Source organism: Cygnus atratus, chromosome 10 (assembly GCF_013377495.2).
Source record: "Cygnus atratus isolate AKBS03 ecotype Queensland, Australia chromosome 10, CAtr_DNAZoo_HiC_assembly, whole genome shotgun sequence".
NCBI lineage: Eukaryota > Metazoa > Chordata > Aves > Anseriformes > Anatidae > Cygnus > Cygnus atratus.
In genome coordinates this window covers 18476676-18501425 of record NC_066371.1, presented here as the reverse complement: position 1 = coordinate 18501425, position 24750 = coordinate 18476676, and the positions used below count along the sequence as shown (strand labels likewise).

The 24750-nt window shown below is 38.6% G+C and overlaps 1 protein-coding gene across 1 annotated transcript in view; it reads left to right on the top strand.

The window, feature by feature from the left end:
• EFCC1 (EF-hand and coiled-coil domain containing 1) overlaps positions 1-24750 on the top strand; it is a 52459-nt gene that overhangs the window by 816 nt on the left and 26893 nt on the right. The window contains exon 2 of the mRNA XM_035558419.1: positions 1252-1658. Within this exon, the coding sequence (XP_035414312.1) occupies positions 1252-1658 (407 nt within the window). The remainder of the gene's footprint in view (positions 1-1251; positions 1659-24750) is intronic.

Sequence of the window (24750 nt, the reverse complement as noted above, 5' to 3'; positions counted from 1 at the left end):
CAGGTTGGTTTGTGGTGGTTTTTAACGTTTCTCCGGGACTCTTCAAGCAGAAGTGCTGTACTTCCTCTGCTGTGACAGGGGATACTTTTGGTACAGGTATTCAGGGCATTGATTCAATGCCTTGATTTAATTGATCAGATTGTAATAGCATTTAATTGATATTCATTCCGTGCATGTGGTGAAGCACTGAAAACCATCCTGCTCAAACTTCAAAAGCCTTACAAGCCTTCAGTGTAACACTGCTAAGTGTATCACTGCTTTTTTCTGCTGCACATCAGTCAGGCAGTTACTTAGCAATTACACACTGCTGGGGTTTTTCTCCAAAGAAAGAACAAACTTGTGGATGCTTACCCACACAAGCACAGGTGGTTACTCACTCATAAGTGCTTCGGGGCTTTACCTCAGAAACACTGGCAGTGTGTTTTCTTCTGAGTGCAGCTGTTAGAGCCCAGGGCAGAAGCCAGGTCTGTCACGGGCTGACAGGCCATCTCTGGCTCCTCAGCAGGGCCCCTTTATTTCTGTAGCCTCTTTCTGTTGTATTGGCTCGGGCGAAACAAGAACATACTTAACTGCAGTTAAACCACTCTGGCATGAAATAGCATGGAACAGGCAAAACACCGAAGGCTGTTTCCCAGTTGTTCTGGAGCCTCTAGTCAGGTTGGATTTAACATAACACAGCACCCATGGAAATTTGCTCCACGTGTGTCATTGCCATTTGGTGTTAGCTGTCTGTCTGTCTGTCTTTACAAAGCCAGCGTGGCAGGTAAACGATACTTTTACCAATTTCAATTGGGAAGTCAGAGGCAAATGTGAAGTCACCAGCCAAAGGCCCCAGAAAGAATGAGAAGGGGACAAAGGTCAGGGCTCCAGAACACCACCAGCTGCTCTGTCCTCTTCTACTGAACACAACTTTGAAAAATGTAATCAGATTTTTTTTCAGAATACTATTTGCCTTTTGAGAACAGACTAAGATAATGACATTAAAGCTATACAGAAACTTGTGCAAGTAACAAATTTTCCTTTTGAACAATTTAGAAAAGTAAATTCATAGATACATATTTAAAAACTGTTTTCAAGAGGTTGTTTCTTTGTCTCTATTTTGTAAAGGTAACAGCAATTTCTGTTCGACTATATGTAATTAATAACCATAACAACAACAACAAAACAATCCGGCCATTCAATCTTGATTAAAATGTCATTTGTTTTAAAATACATTAATTTGTCCCTGCTTTATGCTCCCGTTCAATATAGGTAGGACTGCGGAAAAGCCACGCTAACCATAAAGAAGAGGGGACCTGTTTTATAGAGAGTAAGAGACAGTTAACACAGGACAACTCCCAGACCAAGTACCTTCAAAGTGTCCTGAAAGAAGTGGAACTCATCCGGAGCTCCAGGGATGGGCAAATTGAAGAAGCAATTAGGTTCAACCAAGAACTGGAACGAGAGCTGAAGAGCTCTCAGGAAGCATTAGTCAATCTGGAAGACTGCAACCGTAACCTGAAGAGGGAACAAGCAGAAATGAGGAAGAAGGTTGAAGAGGCCAGACATGCAGTCCTTAACAGTCTGGGCAAAGTGAAGGAGCTAGAAGTGAAGGCTAACGAAGTGCCACACTTGCAAATATACATTCAGCAGCTAGAATCGGAACTGCAGCACTATAGGTAAGTTTGAGTCCACCAAATAACGGCTATCAAATCACGGTATGTCACCACATTTTAGCTTGAAAATCACTGGTTGTAGCTTAATGAATGTTCCCAAATAAATCTTCTAAAGTACAGGTAGAGGAAAATTAGGAGCTGCTTATCAGTCGTGTTGATAGGGATCCCAATTGGAACCTGCACGTTCAGTAGAAGGTAGGCTAAAATAAGGGAGAACAGAGCTGAAGTCACTCCTCAAACACAGGTAACAGGACTCAACATAGTAATACGTCAAGAAAATCTCAACAGAAATTGCTAATGATCCTTCAGAATCTGTTTCCAAAACACTTTTTCACTTTAACTAACCATGATAAATTCAGTCTTTTCCCATTAGTTAAGTCACACATACAGAAACAGCTGCTACCAGGTGGCTGATGCTCCGTTTCTTATTGAAGCTGTTCAACTTGTCATATGAATTGGAGAAAAATGCACAAGGCCAGCTTCTGCTCAGCTGGTGTAAACTCTGCTGTGACTTTATCACTTGTTTACTCATTAGAATATGGAATATTCCAGAGGAAAAGTTAAAACACTTTCATTAAACCATGCAATAATATAGTGGAAGTCTCTAGCAAAAACTATATCATCTAACTAGAAACCACTTTTGTGCAAGCATAAATAAATGTTTCCAAGACTAAGAAAGTTGGCCACAAATTTAATGATACACTGGTTTTGTTGCTATTTATCTCAGACAAAACTTGGACTCATTGATGGTTATTAAGTGCTAGGTAGACAATTCTGCCCAAGTTTCAAATTGACCTATGGAATGAAATGTTGTTTATATTTTTACTGACCCAAAGTAAAGCTAATATTTATATTTTTTTCAACTGTACTAAAAGTAGTGTTTTAATACATTGTCTATTCTGAACTCCTTGTCTCTTCCTAAACTGATACTTCCTCTGTTTGCTTATAAGAAGAATTCGTAGTGAGTTATTTGTAGCATCATGGCTATTGTACTGTTTTATGAAGTGAGGAAATTCTAAAAATAATCATTTTATCCGGTGTCTTTCTATAAGCATTGTGTATGTTAATATCTGTGTGGTTGCAGAAGATAAAAGCATTTATTTCAAAGTCTATAGGATTTTAAAAACACCATCAAGTCACGTAATGTCCCGGATGACTAACTGTCATTTACAGGGATATCTAGATGAATGATACTACTACCCATGCTTCTGAGATAGATTGCGCTATTTGTCTAGTCTATCAAGTTCTCCTTGGCATGAGCAGAAAAGGCTTAAGATGAGCTCTTGTCCTGCAGAATTGCTTTTCCAAAGGATGATGAAGCATTAAAAATCACCTTTGAACTGGTAAAAAATAAACTAATTGAAGACAACAAGAAGTGCTAACTGGGCCTTGCAGAGCAGGAACTTTTACAAATTACACCAAAACAAATAGAGGGAGTTAAAAAATGGAAATTATATGGGTTTGGCTTTTTTTTTTTCTTCCACATGCAAGACTCTTTAATGGTTCTTGATTCCATGTTAGCCATAAAGCATTCATGTCTCCCTGCCCATGTAATATGGCTCTTACCTTAAACAGCTTAACGACAGGGCCACCCAATGATGATTGTGACTTGCATGCCTGTGATTGTATTCCACAGTACGTGGAATTCTCTAATTCCACAGAGCAGTGCAGAGACGCCCATACAAGCAGAGAACCGGGTAAATGAAGCAATGCAAAGCTCTGAGTTACTGCGATGGAAGAGCTTACCACTAGCTTGGCTCTCTCTACCCTGTGCAGCCATTGGCATCAAAGCTTGTCCCACTCACTGTACTTGCTCACAGGTGTGCTACAAATGGCAGAATACTTCTGCTCATAGAGAATCACGTTCTCCTGTTGTGCAGAAGTCCAAAACCCATAAGCATAAGTTCAGGTGAGGTGCAAGGAAGCACATGCTGAGGGAAAGACAATGAGTTGGCCAAAACAGATGGAGAAACAGCTGCTACATCCTGCAGGTTTCTCAGACTGTCAATGGACAAATGGATTTCTTGTAATTTTATTCAAGTTACTACTCCAGTGAGCAGTTTCTCCATTTCCATGTGCCACAAAAAGTTTGTAAGCATAAGAGCAGGATACCTAGGTTTGGCAAGAATTAATGGTGCAAGGTATCAGCAGAGAGAAATGCATGGGGATTTGAGTACTGCAAAAAGCATGTAAGGTTGCAGATTTTTCTCCTGAGAATTCACCTTAACTGGCTTGGTGTGGCCACTATTTTACTCCAGGCAAAACCTAATTTCTTTCAGAGGGGATCATGTGCAGGAAAATGAGACTTTGAGACTTGTCTATGAGTTTTATGTGCTACTCCTCTTTATACTTTCATATTTCTAAAGTAAAGAATAAAATAATTCCTCCTTCAGGTTCAGATTTTCAAAGATCAATAAGCATCTAAATCCCACTTCCAGAGTGGGATCTTACACCAATTCACTATCAGTGAGGCCTGGAGCCTCATCAACCCTAAATTATAATGCCTAATTCAGGAAACAACTTCAATATTGAAAAGTTTGCATCTGTTCAAGAAAGTGTTTAAGTACCACCAAGTGTTTAAATGTTTTTCTGAATTGTTATAAACAATTGCCTTTTCTGCCTACAGATTCATATTCCTGTAAATTTAATGCAAAAACTTACTATGAATCTGTTTGGTAAAAATTTGCTAACTGAAGTCTATGTGACAAACTTTTTATTTGTACAGTTGTCTGTATCAGTGTTTAAAATGTTCCTATTGTGTTACAAGGTTCCTAAGCCAACCTAGTAGACCGAAGACTTTTCTTGCCTTAAGTTGCACAATGTATTCTTACAACACTCCATGCATGCCTCAGGTTTTAGTCCACTATTTCCTCCACCACTAGAAATTTTTATTAGTTTTTATTTTTAAATGCCTACCAATTTAATGAGTCAGTTGAGACAATTTAAAGGTAAATTTTGAGAAAATTCCTTACTGAAAAGCATCAGTTAAATTCATTTCAGAGGAAAAAAAGTCATAAGAAATTGTATTCTTTATCATTTAGTACTACGTCAAAAATGTGTAATTCAGAAGGCCAGTACACAGAAAAGTTTACAGAGTTAGGTGGGCCCCATTACTTATGCAGTGCTGTTCAGAGTTACTCTCATTTTGTACTGGTACACTTGATTCCATCTTCCTAGGTGTAGGACTTTTCATTTGTTATCACTGAAGCTCAGCTCTTTCAATTTTGCACTGCTTTCCCAGTTTCTCAAGATGACACTGAGACTAACCTCCAAAACACTGTCATTCCCTCTCAGTCTGATGTCAGTTGCACACCTGCAAGTTGAACGCATAAATGAAGATACTGACTAGGGCCCAGGACAGACTAGTTACCTCCACTTGATATATCCTCTTAATCAGAGAGCAAATCATTAACAGGTATTCCCTAATTTTTTTCCCGGTAAATTTTGTTCCTCCTCAAGGTGACGCCAGCTGTGTATTCGAATACAGTTTTATGATTTATAAATATTATTTATAGGAATGTCACATATACAAATGTTACTACAATAAAAATGTCACATCTACTACTCCTAGTTATCCATTCAGCCATTTTCCCTGTCAGAGAAGAAAATGAGATTGGTTTGACATGAATTGTTCTTGCCAAATATAAGTCGTCTCTGTTTTCTATACTACATTGTAGGTGGCTTAAAAATTGATCGCTTAATAAAGTTTACAGATTTTTTCCCCTTAATAACGTTAGAGGTAATAATGGAATTTAACAACCTTTTTCTTTAATCCCAATGTAGCAAATAAAAGGAAAGGTCATTTAGAATTGAAACAGACTTCATAATGGAGATGTTCACATAATTGCTCTGCTAGACAGCAGGACAGTAATTACATAGGTCAGAGAAAGGGGTCATAAAATACCAAAAATGCTTCACATATGTATGGTCTGTCTCCCAAATTACTTAATTATCCATCAGCATATATATGTGTTAATGAGCAGGAATCCTTTTTACTTGGAATGCAGAGTTGCTTGTTTTATTCCCTCATTCTCTTAGAATTATGAAAATGAAGGCCTCTAGCATAATCTCCCCCATCTATTTCTCTGACAGTCAGCAATGGTAGTTTTTCTGAATGGTTATGCTATATGTTATCCTACAACAGCAGTAGTTCAAATTTTCTTCTCTTTTAGGAGACTGTGTCCTGCTCTTTTCAATAACTTCTCTGATTATCATTACTCTCTAAAGTGTAGCAAGATGGACCAAACAGATCCAAATCAATAATCCAAGAAAAGGGAGGAATATGGAAATATTCCTAACCGATACAGAATTGGCTCGTTAAGTGAAGAAAGAAAAGCTCTAGGAAGGAAACAGTATCCACAAAAGAAGGTATATATAGAAGTATATATAGTAGGTTATTTCCGATCTGAATGATAATGCACATTTTATATTTAGGCATTCTAGAACTGTTCTTTTATTTAAAAATTAGACGTTAAATAAAGAAAAACTGGACTACTTTCTGCTTGAGTAGTGTCATCAATGTCAACTACTTGCTGATTGTAAAGTGAATTGCACTTTGGAAATTTATCAGATGGCACAATATTTGAATGGAGCCTGTGTGTGTATATATGTTGGACTACACAGAAGACCGCATAGATCCACAAACAATAAGTACATCCTTGGACAAGAGCAATGACGGCCAGGGAACAATGACTGATGACAGTCAATAAGAACAGTGACAGGAAACGGAACTCAAGAAGTTCAGAGACATTAAATAAACTTTTTTTTTATAGCCCTCATCTGTAAGAGCACTCGAGCAGATAGCTTTAGATGAACTTGTCATCTCATTTTATTTTCTGATTTTGTTTATATCTAATATTCTACTCAAGACTGTGAGAAGTTACAGATTACACAGAAGTCTAACAACAAACACAGAATTTCAGAAGTTTTTCAAGAAGTTAAATGTATCAGGTTATTATGTGCTCATCATATGAGCCTTAGACTACTTGCATATCCGTAGTCATAGAAAAATCATAAGCCGAACAATCAAATCAGATTACTACTCATTTGAAATACCTTAAAGGAAAATCTTGATTTTATAAAAAGGGTTAATAGAAGGTATTGCTATATATGATAGAAAGAAGTGTACAGAGCAATTTAAATATTTTAACTTTACACTGAAGAAAATGTGTAGCACCTGTTTCTATGGAAGTATCAGTTTTATTTCAAACTCAGTAAGTGTTTTTCTTTTTTTTTTTTTTTTTTTTACAATAATATTTGCTTCCCATTGTAATAACAAAACCTTTACTTCAAATCCATTCAAACTGATGCAAGTTCACTTATCCACACAGAACGTTGTCTGTTAATGCTGACATTTGAACTGTAGCCAGTTTTCTGGCCTTTTTCAGTGCTTGGATCATAGTTACAGCACATTTGTCCTCGGAAAACTTTCCCTGGTTTCTCACTAGATCCTCCCTTTTATCTGGCTCGCCTTATTTGCTGTTTGGAGTAATTCATTGTGAGCACAATAGCAGTGGCACATCTGTGGCCACTGTGCATTCACTCGGGTGGACGTGCTTTTGCCATGTCCGAGGCTTCTCCGTAGCTCTGAGGAGGAACCATTTGTTGAACTTGCTGGAGCTGTCACTTGGCAACCCCCATTGTATGTCCCTTCCTAGCGACTGAGATGGTAAAGTGTACCACAAGCCTTGCTGTAGTCAACAGTAACAACAAGGTGGTCCCAGCCAAAGGAATTTGACCAGAAAACCAATGCCTTCTACTGCCCAAACATCCTAGGTGATGTTACGTATTAGCCATCTTGGGTTATGCTAGCAAAAATCAATGATTAATTTCATACACTAAGATAACTCCGTAAATAAAAACAACTACTTTTGCATACGTACACCTTTCAAATCATTTTGTGAAAATGCACTCCCTCCCAGAGGCAGCGTGCACCTCTCTGAACGCACTGTTACTGCGCTCCCTCTTACTGCAGCAACCAAAAATAAACGCACCTAGATCATGAATGGCTCAGCTGCACCCCTCTGGATTGCTGGGGTAAGCTCCTGTCCTGCACCTTTCTATGCCAAATATTGGCAATATGTTACTTTCTGCCTGATGGCTGTCTGGCCGGTGACAGGATGTCACTGCCATGTGCTGCTGTTGTGCTTACAGACCTTAGAGTTGACCTTGATACAATCTGGCTTGCAGACACTGACATCAGATCCCACTGCGTACAGATACAGACACAGAAAACTTGGTGCATCAGGGTTATTCTGGGACTGGAGTTCTCAGCTTGACAAGACTGGGATTTATGCATCTTTCTTGACCTAAAAGCAAGCTCACATCAGTGCATGAGAGCTGCATAATAAGAACAATTATATATTACCAATAAAAATGCATGTTGTAGCCTCCTGTCACAAAGTGCTGCAGCTCACGAACCCCACTGGGGAGCTAGGAGGACTGTGGAACCTGCACAGTCACTCACCTTGCCTCTCGTGTGCTTCCTAAGCAAGCCTGACAAGTTTTTAAGCTGCTTTTATGCAAAAGAGCATCTGCAGGAAAGGAAGCTGGCCCAAGCATTTCAGTTGTTCCCCATCTCACTAAGAAGTTCTCTGTGTGAGGGGGTCGCACTGTGCTGCGTCCTGCTCATACACTCGTGGTCAGACCTGCAGAACTCAGCGGGGACGTTCCTTTGCTTATAGGACTAATGAGATCATAAGGAGGCAACAGTTTTTATGGATTGAAATTCTACCAAACCTTCCTAAACAATGCTTTCAGGAGTCAGCAGTGTTTAAAAACTTAGATTTTTTTTTTCAGGTTCTTCATCCTCAGTTTTGTAAGATATCGTAATGCTATATATTAAACTAATAATAAATGTTAAACCCGGGTCTACTAAGTTCATCTCCCTGGACATCAAAATATTGAAACAAAAATACCAGAGTCTAGATCCTGAGAGGACCAGAGCATTGGCAAGTACTTCAGTTACTTAAACATGCATATAATATTCATTGTAAAAGTATTCGACGGCTCCACTGAGCCCTTTCAGAGATTAAACTGAAACAAACAAGCTAACCATATCTCAGGTGGTTTTCGTGCATGTCAGTTCTGCCATCAATTCACATAAATTACTCTGAAAATAAAACAATGCTGTTATCTATACTCAGGAACAAACAGGGAATTCTGCATTTCTTTAAGCCTTTTACTCCACTGGAGGTATAAAAGGGAAGGAATTTTTATTTTATTTCCTCACAAAACCTGAAAATTACTTCATGAAAACGAGGAGAGGAGGAATTCTACTAAACTAATAAGAAGCAATTATTTACTCTTAGTTCCTCATCTCTCTGTCAGGATACAGAGTAGGGTATTTTGTAAATAGATGCTGAGCACTCAAGTTTTCAAACAAATCAAAATGATTTGTTTAGCTAAAATAGTCTGCTCTCAAAATACAGAGGGATCTGCAGGGGAGGAGGTATTATCTCTTGAATAGATCCCCAAAATGACAGTGATAGACAAGATATGAAGTAATCCCAGAACAGTTCAGGGGAGATTTGCACATTGTAGTTAAAAGTCCTTCTTAATTTATGTGCCAGGAAAAATCACGGAATCATGAATCTGGAAATGCCAGAGGGAAATACCCACTCGAACCCGAACCTCGCCTTTGATTTGTAAGGAGTACATTCTGTTTCAGCAGCTTCTGTCAACGTCTGCTAGTTAACCACCTAGGGAATGAAATTAACCTAGCCTCTTAATAGATTCACGTGCAACCATTCTACTTCAATCATTAACTTAAGTTCTCAAAAATCACCTGTATGTAATGTAAATATTAAGTTATCTAGACACCCATGGAAGTACCTAGAAAGCAAAACTAGTTGACTCCATGTCTTCACTGAGAACGCACCATAACAAAATCCCACAGCCAAACTAAGTTCTTCGACCCCATCCTTGGGATAGTAAAGGCAAGATCAAAAGATCTGGAATACCGTCGCGTTGCTTAGCACACTTCCAGCGGTACTCACACAGAGGTAGACAGTCATTCTGTATTTAAGTCTGCCCAGACTCTAACCACACTGGGGGGTGCGCTAGCACGTCACTGATGTTAGGAAATACAATATAGGCAATTTCTGTATTTTCAATGACAGAAGACAGTTATTTAGCACCACTGCAAATATTTACTGGAGTGCCATTGTTCTGTTTGCGTGTCTTCTCATCATAGTCAGAACTTGTGTTGAACCACTGGCCATACTTAGCTTACACTGTTCTCTTCCCTTCATTCTCCTGTACGTTTTTTCAACTTTATCAGTATCTTGTCTGCATACCATACAGAGTGATTAAAATCTAGACTGATATTTGCCTTTCTAGTGGCTGGCTGAGGGTCTTCTCTTTGTGATATTTGCCAGATTTACCAGGTATTCTGCATCTTAGCTGTTCAGAACTGTAGCCACTGAAACAACTTAAAAAAAAGTGCTGCTCTCAAATTAGAAAAAAAAATGCTGGAAGAGAATGTTCTATGCTGTATTTAAAACTTTGATTAAGCAGTCTCTGTATCTAATCTTGAAGCTTTTCTGAAATAATTCCTAACTGAAAATTCAGGACAAAAAAAAAAAAAGGAAATTTCTAACTTGCATTTGAAGGGGAAGAGGGAAAGATGTTTTAAACAGGAGGGTGATCAGCTGGTCAAAGCATTTGATTCAGTCCATTATAGACAGAAAATATTTCCACAGTTCTAGATGTTTCCAGATGTGTAATTAGCTGCGTGCTCAACTCAGGCAACCTGGAAGGCGTGAGATAGATTAAGAACATAGCTTTCAATTTTATTTACAAAGATAATTCTCTATCTATGGAAAAAGGCACTTTAATACATTTTTATAGCCTTATATATTGTCCCTCTGAAAGTCTGAAAAAATTGATAAAAATGAATAGATATGTGTGTCCTTATAGGATCACAAAGTTTTGGATCAACTTCAAAGACATGAAAACTTAAAGCAAGGAGCAAAACTTGTTCATTATTGCAGGTATCTTTATGGCAGGATACTGACTGTATTGTGTCCACAGATGCCATTTCATTCAGTACCTTCACAGGAACATACTTTATAAAAAATAGGTTGGAAACTAAATGTCAAATGTAAGCTTTGAGCATGACACATCTTTAGAAACATACTTCTGTAAAACAAGCAACTTCAACCTTCATAGCATAGTCCTTAAACCTCCTTGAAAAAAACACAGCGGGCTGTGATTGACTGTTGCAGTCCCTCCTTGTTTGTGGAAAAAAAGCTTTCTGAAGGGTGCCTGAGTTTCTAGTGCTAATTGCCATCACATTACACACCATCCATTTCAAGAAAAGAGGTGCCAAGTGTTGGGAATCAGCTTACATCAGAAAGACCCCAAACCTGTCAATAAATCCACAGAATAAAATCGGGCCCTGTGCTCTGTTTTGTGAAAAGTCTCTTCACAGCATAGTGTTTCAGTGCAGGTTCACGATGTCACATTAATCATAACCCTGAAAAAGCTGGTATGCACAGCACATCTGCTCCACTTTTATTCTCCGTACTTGACCCCATCACATGTCCTTGGCATTAGTTCACACAACATCAAAGTATCTGGTACTGCATATGGCGAGGTCAGCCAAGTCGAAAGCACAACTTTGTCAGGTTTAAGCTGAGCTGGGAACGCAGCGTTTCCATGCTGCTGAAGCTCTAGGTCTAAGCAGCACTCTGCTTCGCAGAAAGTTACACAAGGCTGAAATGCGAGCAATCAAGACAAAGCCAATGCTTATGAAAACTGCAGAACAGTAGGTTACGTTATCCCTTTGTGTGTCAGCAAATATCCGAAGGTGGGGTTTCCAGCAGGACATATGCAGCTGGGGGTACATCCATACTTTGTGGCGCAGCAATGTGTTGACTCCCAGTGAGTCTGCTCTGGAGCAGAGGACAAAGTGGCATCAGCACAATGTCCTGAGTGCCCCAGTGCTGCATGGCCCAAACACCAGCTCTCTGGAATTAATTCAAGTGATTTTTACACCACACAACATAGCAACACCCTTAAAAGCACAAGTCTGATAGATGGTCTCTACTGCAGAACCAAGCGGAAACAAGGGGGCTGTTTGCAGTGGTTTAATTTAGTGACAGATCTGGTGTGAGTGAGGTAAACAGATGGACTGTTCTGACAGCAAGTGCTCCGAGTTAATTCGGACCCTAGTTGTGATGAGATTGGCTTTGCAGAAGGGGAAATCTTCTGGCTGTGAAATATTGCCACCACTAGAGGAATATTCATGGGTGAATGCACTGGCTTTGAACAAAAGACCTTTCAGGGTAGCCAGAGTGTTGATATCTTTCAGAAAAGTTATGATTAATCTCCATACAACAAAGTTATTCTGGGGCCATCAGTCTTGTACTTGCTACTTTTTGTCCCTTGTCAAAACAAACAGTTTCTGCAGCGTGGTGTCTTTCATATTGGTTGTGCGGTATTTTCTCTCGTTCTCTCTCCTTTTGTTACCTCCCTGCTTTGCTCTGATTTTTTTCAGTTTCCAAGTGATGTTTTCAAATGCATAAAGTAGGAAACTTTAAGAAGTACATAAATTTAAAGCTTTTTAGAAAAATAGCATGCAGTACATGAATTATTCAATGGGCAACTATATGATGCTTTGGTTAGAAAGGTCACTAAGCTTGATGTTCAACAGAAATCGTGGCTCCCAGCTATCCACCATAGAATCTGTGGGGCACTTTGTTAGTCAGTCATGTAACATTAACAGACAACAGAGAGCCCTCCTTGCCCATCAGGATCTCCCAGCTCACAGCCTGGGGGCGATCTGCCCTGGTCAGCCCCACATGTCTCATTCGGTAGTTCTCTGCCTACCCCCTTGATCTCACCCCTCAAGGTTAAAGAAATAAAGCTCTCAGCCTTCTCTAGTAATAAGTAAGCTGGGGGACATGAGAGAGCTCCTGAGTTCCCAGGTCCAGGTGCAAACACCAGTTACATTCCTGATCCATACACAGGCACGACTACAGAGGGTAAAATATTTCTTCCCTCTCTGTGCTTGTGTCAGAAACCTGGCAGGTAGGATGAAAACAGTCTGTGGCATGCTGGGGCTGATGCTCAGCAAGATGATTGAGAAAGCACAGGCACTTGGATGTGTCATGCTGATGTGTACCCGCTGTTTGCTCTAAATGCAGCTTCCAGAAGGGAGGGAAAACCATGGGGGCAAAGTCTCACATTGCTTTTCAAGTTTTCTTCACTAGTTTTCAGAACAGGCAAGGAGTCCTGCTGCTCTGTCAATACTCGGGCATCTACACCAAATCTCAGCATAGAGAATCTCTCCATCTCCCCTTTCTTCCTCAGCCCTAAAATCTGACACTGGCCAAGAACATCCTGTGCTACAACACCATGCAAATGATAATATAATAATAGAAAATCACAACCTTGAACTCAACCTGAATGTCAGTAAAAGGGATGTAAAGCTGTCGCTTCAGTGCCTAAATATGGAGTATGGTGGTTCCCTAGCGTCTCTGGCAGACCCAAAAGCCAATCTGTGGAAAAAACAACAGTATATTTGAGAATACTTTGCTGTGCTCATGGCTAAAAGTTGTTTTCCTGTTCTCAGATGTCCTGGTGGTCTTAATGAGAACAGTAATAGTAGTGTATTTTGTTTTCTGTTCTATTTGGTTCTCATTCGATTTAAAACAGGTGGATCAAGGTAATGAGAATAATTACTTTTGTTTATGTTTAAGGTGTAAAATGCTGAATTATTAATTTAGTATATATAATAAGCACCAAAGTCTAGAAGCCATACAAAATAATTTTTATATCCATCAATATATGCCAAAGAAAAAAAAAATATATTTCATAAATAAATTAAAAGAAATGCTAACTCAAAAAATACTTGCTGCACACCTATTAAGGCTTGAAGTGCAACAGCGTAGTCCTAGTCTTAACTACATTATGTAGAATCCTTCTACAGTTGCCTTCACAGATCAACAAAAACCCCGAAGCAAGTTGGCCAGCTCTGGACTGGGACAGAGCTTCTCCAGTTCAAACAACACAGGATCAGAATTATAGCTTGCCAGTGGATTTTGGTTTTCATGGTCTAGGATCTGAATTCACATCAAATAATCATAATTTAAGATCTGAAATCCTGAAAGCTTGGACGCATTTAGACATATACCACATATAAATCAGAGAAATGGTCAATCCCTAAGGCTTGGCACCTGTTGTGAAGTAATAAAAGTAATTTATATTTAAAATGGATTGTTGCAGTTCTCCAACCTTTTCAGTTAAGGCTGTGATTTTGAAAACAGCAGTCTTGCATCAAACAAGCATTTTCTTCTAGCTAAGATACAGGTTACTTATAATCTACATTATTATTAGTCATAATAAATTAATAATAATGACCTCTTTATCAAATGAAGTTCTTTTTAGGACAGAAGATTATTAATGCTGGAAAAGTAAATGATTATTTTTTCTGCTTCCAAGCAAAGTGCATCTGTGGCAGCCTCCCTTGGGCTAGCTAAATCAACGGTGCTGTTTTAGGAGCAAGCATGATGCACAATACAGAAGTCACTGGGAAGCAATTGATGTTTTGCTGCTCCACATACTCAAGTTGTAAATTCAATTCTATTAATCTGCGTTTACCTGTCAGTACATACAGGAAACACAGAAAATAACCCTGAACACAGCAATGACTCCACAGCAGAGTCCACAAAAGGCACCCAGAACCCTCCAGTTTATCTAGTCAGTCCCTGAAGGCAGAGCTGAACTGACAATTGCTTTCCTTCGTGTGGCTCTGTAAAGAAAAGGCCATGGTGAGCAGGAGCGGAGGGAAGAAAGAGCAGTTTTGCTCATTACCGTGAAAAAGGAGCTGTCAAAGTGTCACCTTCTTTCATCCTTCCTCCCTCGCCAGCCTCTTTTTGACCCAGGGAATGGAAGCCTAAATCAAACAGTCAGAATGAATGATGAAACTGCATGGTCTGTACCAAACAAAAAGGGAGGCTGTTGAAAGTGGTAAAAAAGGGGGCCCATCCAAAGGCAGCAGACAACACTCAGCTGTTTGTTTCCTCCATTTCATTATGACAGAGGCTGGTGCTGAAACAGCCATGGTGGGAAGATAGACCCCCTTCATTCTGTATCTATAAACAGTGTCTGTAAGGTTCCCGCATGCATAAAATGAACTGTAATGCATGGATATTTATTTTGTGGTCAAAGGGAACAGGATTAGTAGGAGGATCGGTGTGACAAAGACCTAATCTATCAGTCAGACTTCAGAAAGGGTCAGAGTGCTGGTTTGAAATAAAATTTTAATACCGGCAATACAAATGGCTAATTTTACTGAGTTTCTGCATTGCAGTGAGAATAGCGTAACAGCTCACAGTAGGCAAGATGAACGTGAACTGGGAGAACTGCTGAAACACAGAAAGAACGCTACGTACTGTATTGTTTTTAAAATCAAGTCTTTGAATTATCCATCAATTCAACATGCAGATGATCTAATTCACTTTCACATCTTTATTATGTTTGGTGAAGTTAAGCAAACCAATGCTTCAGAATGTTTGTTTAGTGTTTTAACCAACCTTACAATAAGCACACCTTTTCAAAGACAAGAATCTTCACAGGACTCAGAGCACATGCTTTTTTGTCATGCTACATAAATGATAGACATTTTCCATCACTTCATAAACAAAACTGTAAAAACAGGATCTGGCCCAGAATACAGTTACATGGTGTAGCCTGCATATCCTTAAAGAACTTTCTTCCCCACCTCTCAATTAAACAAATGCATACTGTATACATCACTAACATATGTAGTGAATGATATGCATTATATATTTTTTATTTTAAAAATAGTAAAATGTATTAAAAGAAAGGGTACCCTGTAATGCGTTAACAAACATGGTATATCAAGATATTTGTCTCTTATTAAAAATGCTGCAGAAGATACCATAGTTCAGAGGCAAGTCTGAATTCATCTCTGGAATTGAAAGCAGTGAGGTTCCACCTCAGTAACTTGATTCATCTCTTCACTGAAAAGCACACTTGAATCACAAAGCTTGGATTCAGATCAGAATATCCACTGTCTGAGGGGGAGCTGGATACATAACTTCTGTTTCTTCCTAGTTCTAATCATGATTGGTAGTCTGCCTTGGTTTGGTGCTTGAAAACGTTTTTTGCTTAGTCTGTATTTTAGTTGGAAAGACATGCTGCTTTATATCACATGGTAAGGAAAGCTACAATAATGTGGTTATCATTTGATTTTTATAGAAAATAGTAATGAAAATTAAAAAATGACTGAATTATTCTAGATGTTAAAAACAAAGACCAGCTGAAGACAAGCTGGATGATCTTAGGATATTGAGCGACTGGATGATAAAATGGCAGGTGACACTTACCATGTTTATAAAAACTGACGCACTTTAGAAAAAAACAGTTCCAGCTTCACAGATACAGTGACAGACTCTGAGTTCATTATAACCACTCAGGAATGATATCTTTCACTCTAGGAGCATATCAGTTCAGTTGCTGAGTTGCAGTGAGGACAGCAAATACAATATTAAAATTTATTAGGAAAGGAATAGGGAACAAAAATATTACGCACGCTCATAAAGACACCAGCAGGCAGAGAATTATGATCCTTGCATCTAAAAAGGATGCACAGAAAAGGCAACAAGCACAAAAAAGGGCATGGAAACTATTTTGTCCAATTGCAAATTTCAGCCTGAAAAAGAGACAGCTGAGAAATGCGATGAAGGTCTGTAAAATTTTCATCAAGAAGGTGAATAGGGGACAATTGTTCAGTCTCTCCCAGTGCAAGAACTATGGGTCATCACATGAAAGCAGGAGGTAGATACAAAGCAAAGTACAAAAAAGTGGTTCTTACACGGCAGGTGAAGCAGGTATGGAATTCCTTGATGCTTAATTTGATGAAAGGTTGCATGGATTAAAAAAGTAACTAAAATATTGATTTTTAAAACTCTTCACAAGTATTAAATAGAAAGATGACATCTCTACATGAGTCACCAAGCAAGTCCACACACATACCACAGTGTAATAATGCAACAGAGTATGTGATTTTTAGGGGAAAAGTATGTGGAAATATTCTCTTTGAACGTTTAATACACATAAAATGACAAAACAGTTTGATTTTAAGGGTGTCTTTAACACTACCTTGTCTTCGTCTGGAGGAATTCCAGGTTATTGCTCTACAAATCATGCATACCTCATGCATCTGCAATTTAAGAGGGCCTAATCTCTAAGCTTAGCCTCAACTCACCCTTCAGACCGTAGTTTTGGAAGAATCATTGAAATTCTTTCCTTCACATCAGTTTCTCCAAAAAAAAAAATTATAATGACTGCAGATATAGGCAGCTATTACCCACATTATTTAATGGTTCTAAAGTTTCCTTTATGTTGAAAAAGATGAACTGCAAATTTACAGATGCTGTTCAGTTATTTGTGCAACTGAATGCAAGTATATTTTTGCAGTAGTGTTGCTACCAAATATCACTGATACCTGGAGATTACCAGGATTAAAATGAACTACTGCTCTGATAAGAAGAACTTCTGAGTTACAGTAATAAATATTAGCTAGAATTTTGGAAAAATCTCTGTCCCCTTTATTTCAGTATGTTAGCCAGACTGACTTTCAGCTTTAGTGGAAATTTTCCCGTTAACGATCTATCTTGGGATGTCTTGCACAGTCCTCATAAGTATCTGTCTGTGGGACATAATGAATAGGATATAGGATTAGATAGCTGAAGAGTCCCACCAAAATCTATTATGACAAAACCCAGCAGAAGTCCCTGCCTCCAGGTCATGCTTTCACACTCTAGACTCGGCTTGATGGATGCCTATTGTCCAGTCTCAAATCACTTAATTCATTTCCATTCAAATCGTAGAAGTTCCCTGCTGAGCTGGAAACCAGCATACACTATTCAATGTAGTTGTCAGGTTTTGTGTAGAAGACAACCATACCAATATTGCAAAGATCCTCTTTATCCGTTCATGAATGCAGCAAAATTTAATCCAAAAATCTAGGCTTAGAGTTTTTGACATGCTGGCACAGCAAATATTTTCCTGCATGTAGCCAAATAATTGGAAAGGATCATATGTAGGAGTGTTGGCCCAGTGATCATCATCATAGTCTAAGAGTTGGGGGCAAGCAGAGCATTTTCAAAATACTGTATCTTTATCAGAAATAAAATATGTACTTGGAAAATACGGAAATATGTTTATTTGGCTTTTGTGCTGTTTGCAGCTGTCCTATTAACATGTTGGTATTGCTATGCTCACATTTTCTCACTTACTCCTGGTTGCTTATTATGCACATACGTATGTGTTGCTAATGATTCTCTTCAATAATTTAAAGGCCTTTGCGGTACCTTACATTCACTGTGCATATGCAAGTGTATCACCTGTATCTGCCCATCAATGCATGCCTAACTTGGTTTCTCGCATGCTGCCACAGACGGTCAAGGAGACAAAATGGTGATCTATAGCCCTGAAAGAGGGATTATTTCTCATTTCTAGTCCAGATAGTCCTGAGATGGAAGAAATACAACATTATAACTAACTGAAAAAGGAATGAAGAGGTTCTAAAGTGCATTAATGGGGAATCCTCTCCCCCTTAAGAGCCCCTACAAGGATGTAAGAACAGTCTGACTACACAAATGGAAGAGAATCAGATGGCTGTCCCATAAAATGCAAAGCCGAAGCAGATTACGTGATACAAATTATCAAATACATGGCACACATTCAGACCACCTGATAATTCACTTATGTCTTTAATATTCTTTAGTGAAGAACTAATTCCAAACTGAGACTAATATCATTGCTTAGGAACACAATGAATTTAATTTTAAATAGTACTGCTCCAATACCATTAGGCTTCTGTTAAACATATACTGAGACCACTCAAGCTGTACCATTAAACTTATTTCAGCCATTGAAATAATTCACATCACCAGAATAGTAACTATTACATTGTACATAGATAAAAAAGTAACTTTACATAACAGATCTTATTACTTTGTTCTATACAAAGGTGGCCAAGGATATTTGTGTATTTTGAAATCAGATTATAATGTTTGTTATTTCAGAGATCTATTATTATAAAGGATACTGTGTATTTGTTAGAATAGAAGATATGAAAACACAGGCCCATACACGGTAAAGGATGCAGCTCTATTTGGAGCATGACAAAGTGATAATTAAATTAATATAAGAAATACCTCATCTAAGATCTGTTTCTGTCAGTGTATGCCTTGGGGAAGACTGCGTGCCATGAATTCTGGAGAACTCCCAGCATGAATTTCAAAATACAGACATTTTTTAAAGTGAGTAATACTTTAGAAGAGTTCCAAGGAGAATTCATCAGTTTTGCAAATACTGAATTGCAGTTTTCCCCTTTTGGTAATTTAATTCTTAAAAATTAAAAATATCATATTATAGGGGTGCAAATCTATTATCCACAATTTTTTAAGGGTTCTTGTATGCCTAGAGAACTTTTTCCCATTGTTATAGTTGCTGTGCTGACAAACAAGTATAAATACATAACAGCATACACTGCTTTCCTAAAATATTTTTAATAGGTCTTATATCTAATGCTAATATTGAGCTCTAGAGCACTTTTCAGATGGCCACAGACCCATAGGTAAAGAAAAAGCATTCAGTTAAACTAACCTAAACTTGGATTCCAGTGTTGTTGCTCAGGAAGTGAACTCATGCACTAGATGAGACTGGATTGATGGCAGTTTGAGATCTGTATTGGCATTACACTCAAAGTTTCTGTTGTTTTTATACACCTTGTAGAAGAAATAAGTCAAATATATTGCCTCAAAATGATGTTACTTTGATTTCAGCATTTCTTATATAGGATTAGAGAATCTCTTAAAGAATATTAGGCATCATTTGGAGAGGTGCTAATCATCCTCAGTGCCTGCTAGTACTTGCAGTCCAGTGACTGCCGAAAGAACGGGTACCTCTCAGCTGTCTGTGGCAAACACATTAGCCACACGAGGTGAGGCAATCCAAACACATCCACAGAAGATGCAGCTGCTAGAGACAGGATGATCTTTATGCTTATTATTTACAGACTAAGAAAACAAACAAACAAAATCTTTAGGAGGTTTTTAAGGCATAGAAAGCGAGTATCTTTCAAGCTGGCATCTCATGAATGCGTTAAGATTTCTGAGCTTATGTTTTTTCTGTAATAATGTCACAAGATGACAAAGCGGTAACAGGAAGAGCACCGAACATGGCAACACCATAGCTACAGTTCGAAATCCAATTTTCCTAATAGAAACTGACAAAACCTATCAACTAATCCCACCCTTGGGGGGAAAAAAAAAGAACCAACACTGTTCTGCAAGCAAGATATCATGTGCTCAGATGCAGTCTTTAAAATTCAATTGGAGCTTGGAAACAGTAAATGTGATTTCTTTCTTAAGTCCTCTGTGAGACCTTTGGAGCCTTCCCATCCACTGTACATAAGCGCAGTCGGGTTTTATTGTACTGCAAGCAGTGGAAGCGGTCTGTCTGCTCAGCATGAATTGCTGTCATCTGTCTGTCCACTGCTGTAAAGTACGGTGAAGTAACAGGCTGTAACCCACACCCAGCTCACTGCTAGTGGGCAGAGCACACCAACACTCAGTGAAAATGGGCACTCCGTGCAGTTTAACCACACTGATAGCATTGCCGAAGGGGAGGACTGACATTGTCAAAATTAATGATATGGTTCTGTGAAATTGTGACGCTGTTTAACTATTCAGATAAGCTTTTACATGTCTGTAAGGATAAGTTTCTATATGTCAATTAAAACACTACAGAAGTCCACATGTACACTCTGTGTGGAAATTTCAAAATGCTCATTTTGGGACGCTGGAAAAAGGTTGCTCTAAATTTTGCTCTGGGCCTTTTTTTTTTTTTTTTTTTTTTTGAAACTTCCACTGTAAATCCCTGTCAGAGCCAGAAGATTGGACAAGTGCAAACTCCAAGCCTAGCATGGTAGTTCTTAAGTTCTTATATATATTCTTATATTTGTTTAAGAACAATAAATTCTTGTTAGGCTTACATTTTATCTAGCTTTCTGTAACTTGATATTGTATTAAATGGTGATGTAACATCATGACTAATACTTAAATCAGGCTCCAGGAGGCTTAAATGGAGCTACTAATATCATTTTCACGATGTGAAATTTGGATTCAATGTTATGAAGCTCCCAATTGGTGGGCTTATCTCTGTTTAAGAAGGTATGGAAATTAGATTATCATTTTTACTCAGTAGCAGCTGAAATTCTCAATGTTAGCTGGGTCCTTAAATCAATTTTACAAACAACCTCTGCTTCAGGACACTTCCATAATTCCATTCAGTCCCTCACATAACTATTTTTGCTTCATAAACATGCCACAGAAAACAGACCAAGAGGAATATCACATCATTCTGGGCTTCTCTGTAAACATCTTATCACACCATTTTTTTCTACACAAGCTTGTGTCTGCTTCACATGTATGATGGTGGGCAGAGTAACAAGGACACTTTGGGTGCACAAATACTCTGAACGCACAAGTTTAGGGAGCAGTTACGTCACATTACAGCGGTGTCTCTGGTTTTAGAATTGTACAGGGGAACCCTCAGTCCTTCCACAACTCAGGCTACCATTTTTTGTATATAGCTCATATGAAATACAGGAAAATTATGTTTCTTTGAAGTGGCAGCACTAGCAGAGAGGAGATAAAGCCTTACTTGATCTCTCAGGTTTTGAGCCAAAAGAATACGACAGCAGAATTCAATTACAATTTTCTACACACTGAGACATCGCTGATGCTAGCACAAGTCAGTCATGTAAATCCTGTCCACACCAGTAGCACACATCCCTCAGACTGTGACTTGCTGGCACAGCCTCATTATTCCAGGAGCAACAGCATCAATGCAGACTCTGTGCTAGTACTGACAACAAATACAGTTAGCTCCAGCAGTAAGAGACCCCAGATTTTCAGATCTGATGGAGTGGCTCTGCTGAGTTGCCATGTAAGTACTGGAAGGGTAAGATGCAGTGAACAATATTCCAGTTGTCTCCACCTAATAAGCAGCACAATATGCGCAAAGCGAACATGTTAAACAAGCAGCTCTTGTTTTACCAGCAGCTATCAGAGCCCTACATCTAAGTGTCATTAGCAACAGGGAAAGTTACAACACAAAATCAAGTGGAGTATTAATGTCAAATTGCACATGACCAGCAAACAAAAACAAATATTTCCTAAACTCTTGCACAGTGTAGTTTGGAAAATACACTAATGGAAACATCTCCATAGATTCAAAGTGCCTGAACTTCATTAAAAGGCTGCATGCAAGGAACTCTTTGGAAACAAAGGCAGGCATTGAAGTTCTGCCATAAGTGAAGACGTTGCTAAAACCTTTGCTAACCAGTAATGACACACTCTGAAGTAACCTTTGATCCAGCATGGCCTTTCTAAGAAAGGAAGTAAACAATGGTCTTAAGGGATACTGGGAACTTCTATACATGCCTTCATGTCTTTCCTACACTGCTCTGAACCCAGAAAGCCCAATTCTCATTATTCTGAGGAGCGTATTTAAATAACACTTTTTAAAGCAGCTACCAGGAATCTCACCCCAAGATATTCCCTGTCATCACCAGTACAGGCACCCAAGGGCTGCTTCAGGCAGGCATGCATGACGTGATTTTGAAGTCACCTGAACTAGATCTGCATGTGATATATCCGTTCTGTTATTAGTGATGTATTTGGGTTTTAACTAGAGAACCGAGAATGAAGGGCTTTGCTTCTCACTTTTAAACAAATGCTTCTGCTAGAAAATGAAATTTATGTACAAGTTTTTTGGGGGATGTTTTTCCCACCTCCCCCTGCCAGCCTAGACCTTTCATCAAATCTGGAGCCCATCACTTCTCAAACAAGCATTAATGGTGGCCCTTACATCTGAAACTAAGGTGATTTCTATTCCCAGTAGGATGGGGGCCTGCAAACAAGCTGTATTTATCCTAAATATCCTAGTTCTGGCCAGGATTATTGCAAATCAGTGAACCCTTGCTAATGCAAACCAGACTTCTGCATGCTCATGAGCTGCTGTCATTAGTCCTTCAAGGACATAAATGTACAGCTGGCTTAGTTTACTGCTAGCATCTTTTTCTTTAATGACCCTCCAGATATATGACATTTATGTACTCATGCCCTATTTCAAAGTATTTATAACCAAAAGTCCAGGCAGAGCATGTTAAATTCTACCATTAGCTGTTATTGTCTGCCTAATCACTACAGAGTATAAAAATTTGCTGGTAGAGGATTATTAGCATCTCTCTGTTACTGAACAACATGGTACACTACACAGCATCAAATCACCATATAATGGAAGACTTGCAAGTTCCTTCAAGTAATAAGTACAATCAAGATAATTTTAATAACTATAACTGAGGGTTTGGAGGGGGAAGAAGTGTCTACTTAAAAGTTTCAGGCTTAATGATACAAGTGTTATACTTTGCACTGTATTGATTTTTCCCTATTTATTTGTTTAAAGCATCTATAGAGAACAAAAGCAAGAAAAATCTGCATTCACTACTGTTTTTTTGTAGTGTATCTGAACACAAAGTATCTGTATCTGTAGGTTCTGTGTGAGGTGTATAGACAAACTCCAGTCTGTTCAATAGCTTTAACTCCAACACATAAATAAAAACAGCAGGCTTTGTTGTGGCACTGAGCTGAAAGAAACATGAAAACACTGCAGCATATCAAGCCTGTTTCTGCTCTGACCTCAATGGGACTGTTTCAGATCTACAAAGCCTCTTTCGCTCAGTCGAACGGAAACTTTAAGGAGTGTAATGCCATGCCTGAAATGCTTCACAAAGTTCTGGTATGTAGGTAGGACAGCTTTAATATATAAAATAGCAGCATTGCCAGCTAAATGGCATGGATAAAAAGCTGGGGTTTGTGTCTGTTTTTTGTTTTGTTTTGGGGAGGTGTTAAATTCTTTTGGATTGTGAAAATTTTGAAGTTTATGTCATATACATCTTGAAACATAATGCTTTTAGTTACTAAAAATCTGGCAATATAACTCAGGAACATATTTTGCTTTCATTTTTAGCCATTTCTGTGTTATTATTATGTATTAAATTAGTGCTGAATATTTTATCCCTAATGTTCTCATATACAAACAACACACTGTGAAGGCCAAACCTAACTTTTAAGGTGGAGAGCTACAGAAAATCTTTCCTATCCCTTTTTAGTGCTTGCAGCAAATGTTAGAACAACTTCTCCAAGACATTTGAACTCTGGGAGTTTGAGGATGGATCAGGAAGGAGCTTTGATGTGAAATCTGTAGATAATTTTCTTTATCAAATATTTCTACATGTCAAAATTCATCCTAACCTGTCTTCCTTCTCATAGTACAGCCATGAATCCCAGGATATGAAATTATATTGTAGAATGCGAAAAAGCTGAGGGGAAAAAATTAGGTCTCATATTGGATGCAAGAGGGATGGATCAGCATTAGGAGTGTGGGATCCCTTCCAAGGCTAAGGCATATGAGAAATTTTCCAAAAGAGTTGCCCAAGGCAATGAAGTAGAAAAATATGGTATAAAAATCTGGCCCCAGAAGTTTAAATATTAGTCATCTACTATGAACTAAAGTGAAAGGCTAACCATATTTTTGGTAAATACCCAAGGATTTTTATTTTACTATAACCCTGTGATGTTAAATTTAATCATTGTTTTTACAGTAAGATAATACAAGTGGTATCACCTACGGTTTCAAACAACTGCATTTATTTTAAGTCTTCCTTCTAGTGCTGTTACAGTTTTCTGCTTGTGAGAACTGTTTCCTGTTTTTCATACAGATTTCCCTCATTTCCTGTGTAAATCTATTGAGGAAACGCTATGAAAACAAAAGGAAGTATCTGCTTCCAAATACCTGTAAGACTGTTCAAATTAATCGTCTTTGCCCACTACGGGGCTCCTGTTGCAAGTAGGGACCGCCTGTGATGCGAGTAGCACCATGTCCCACAGAGGTAACTGGCAGCCCAGTCTACGTGAACAAACCACGTCTAGCTGATGCAGCAGGGGCACTGCAGGCAGGAGAATCCAATAAAAGGGAAAACCTTGCA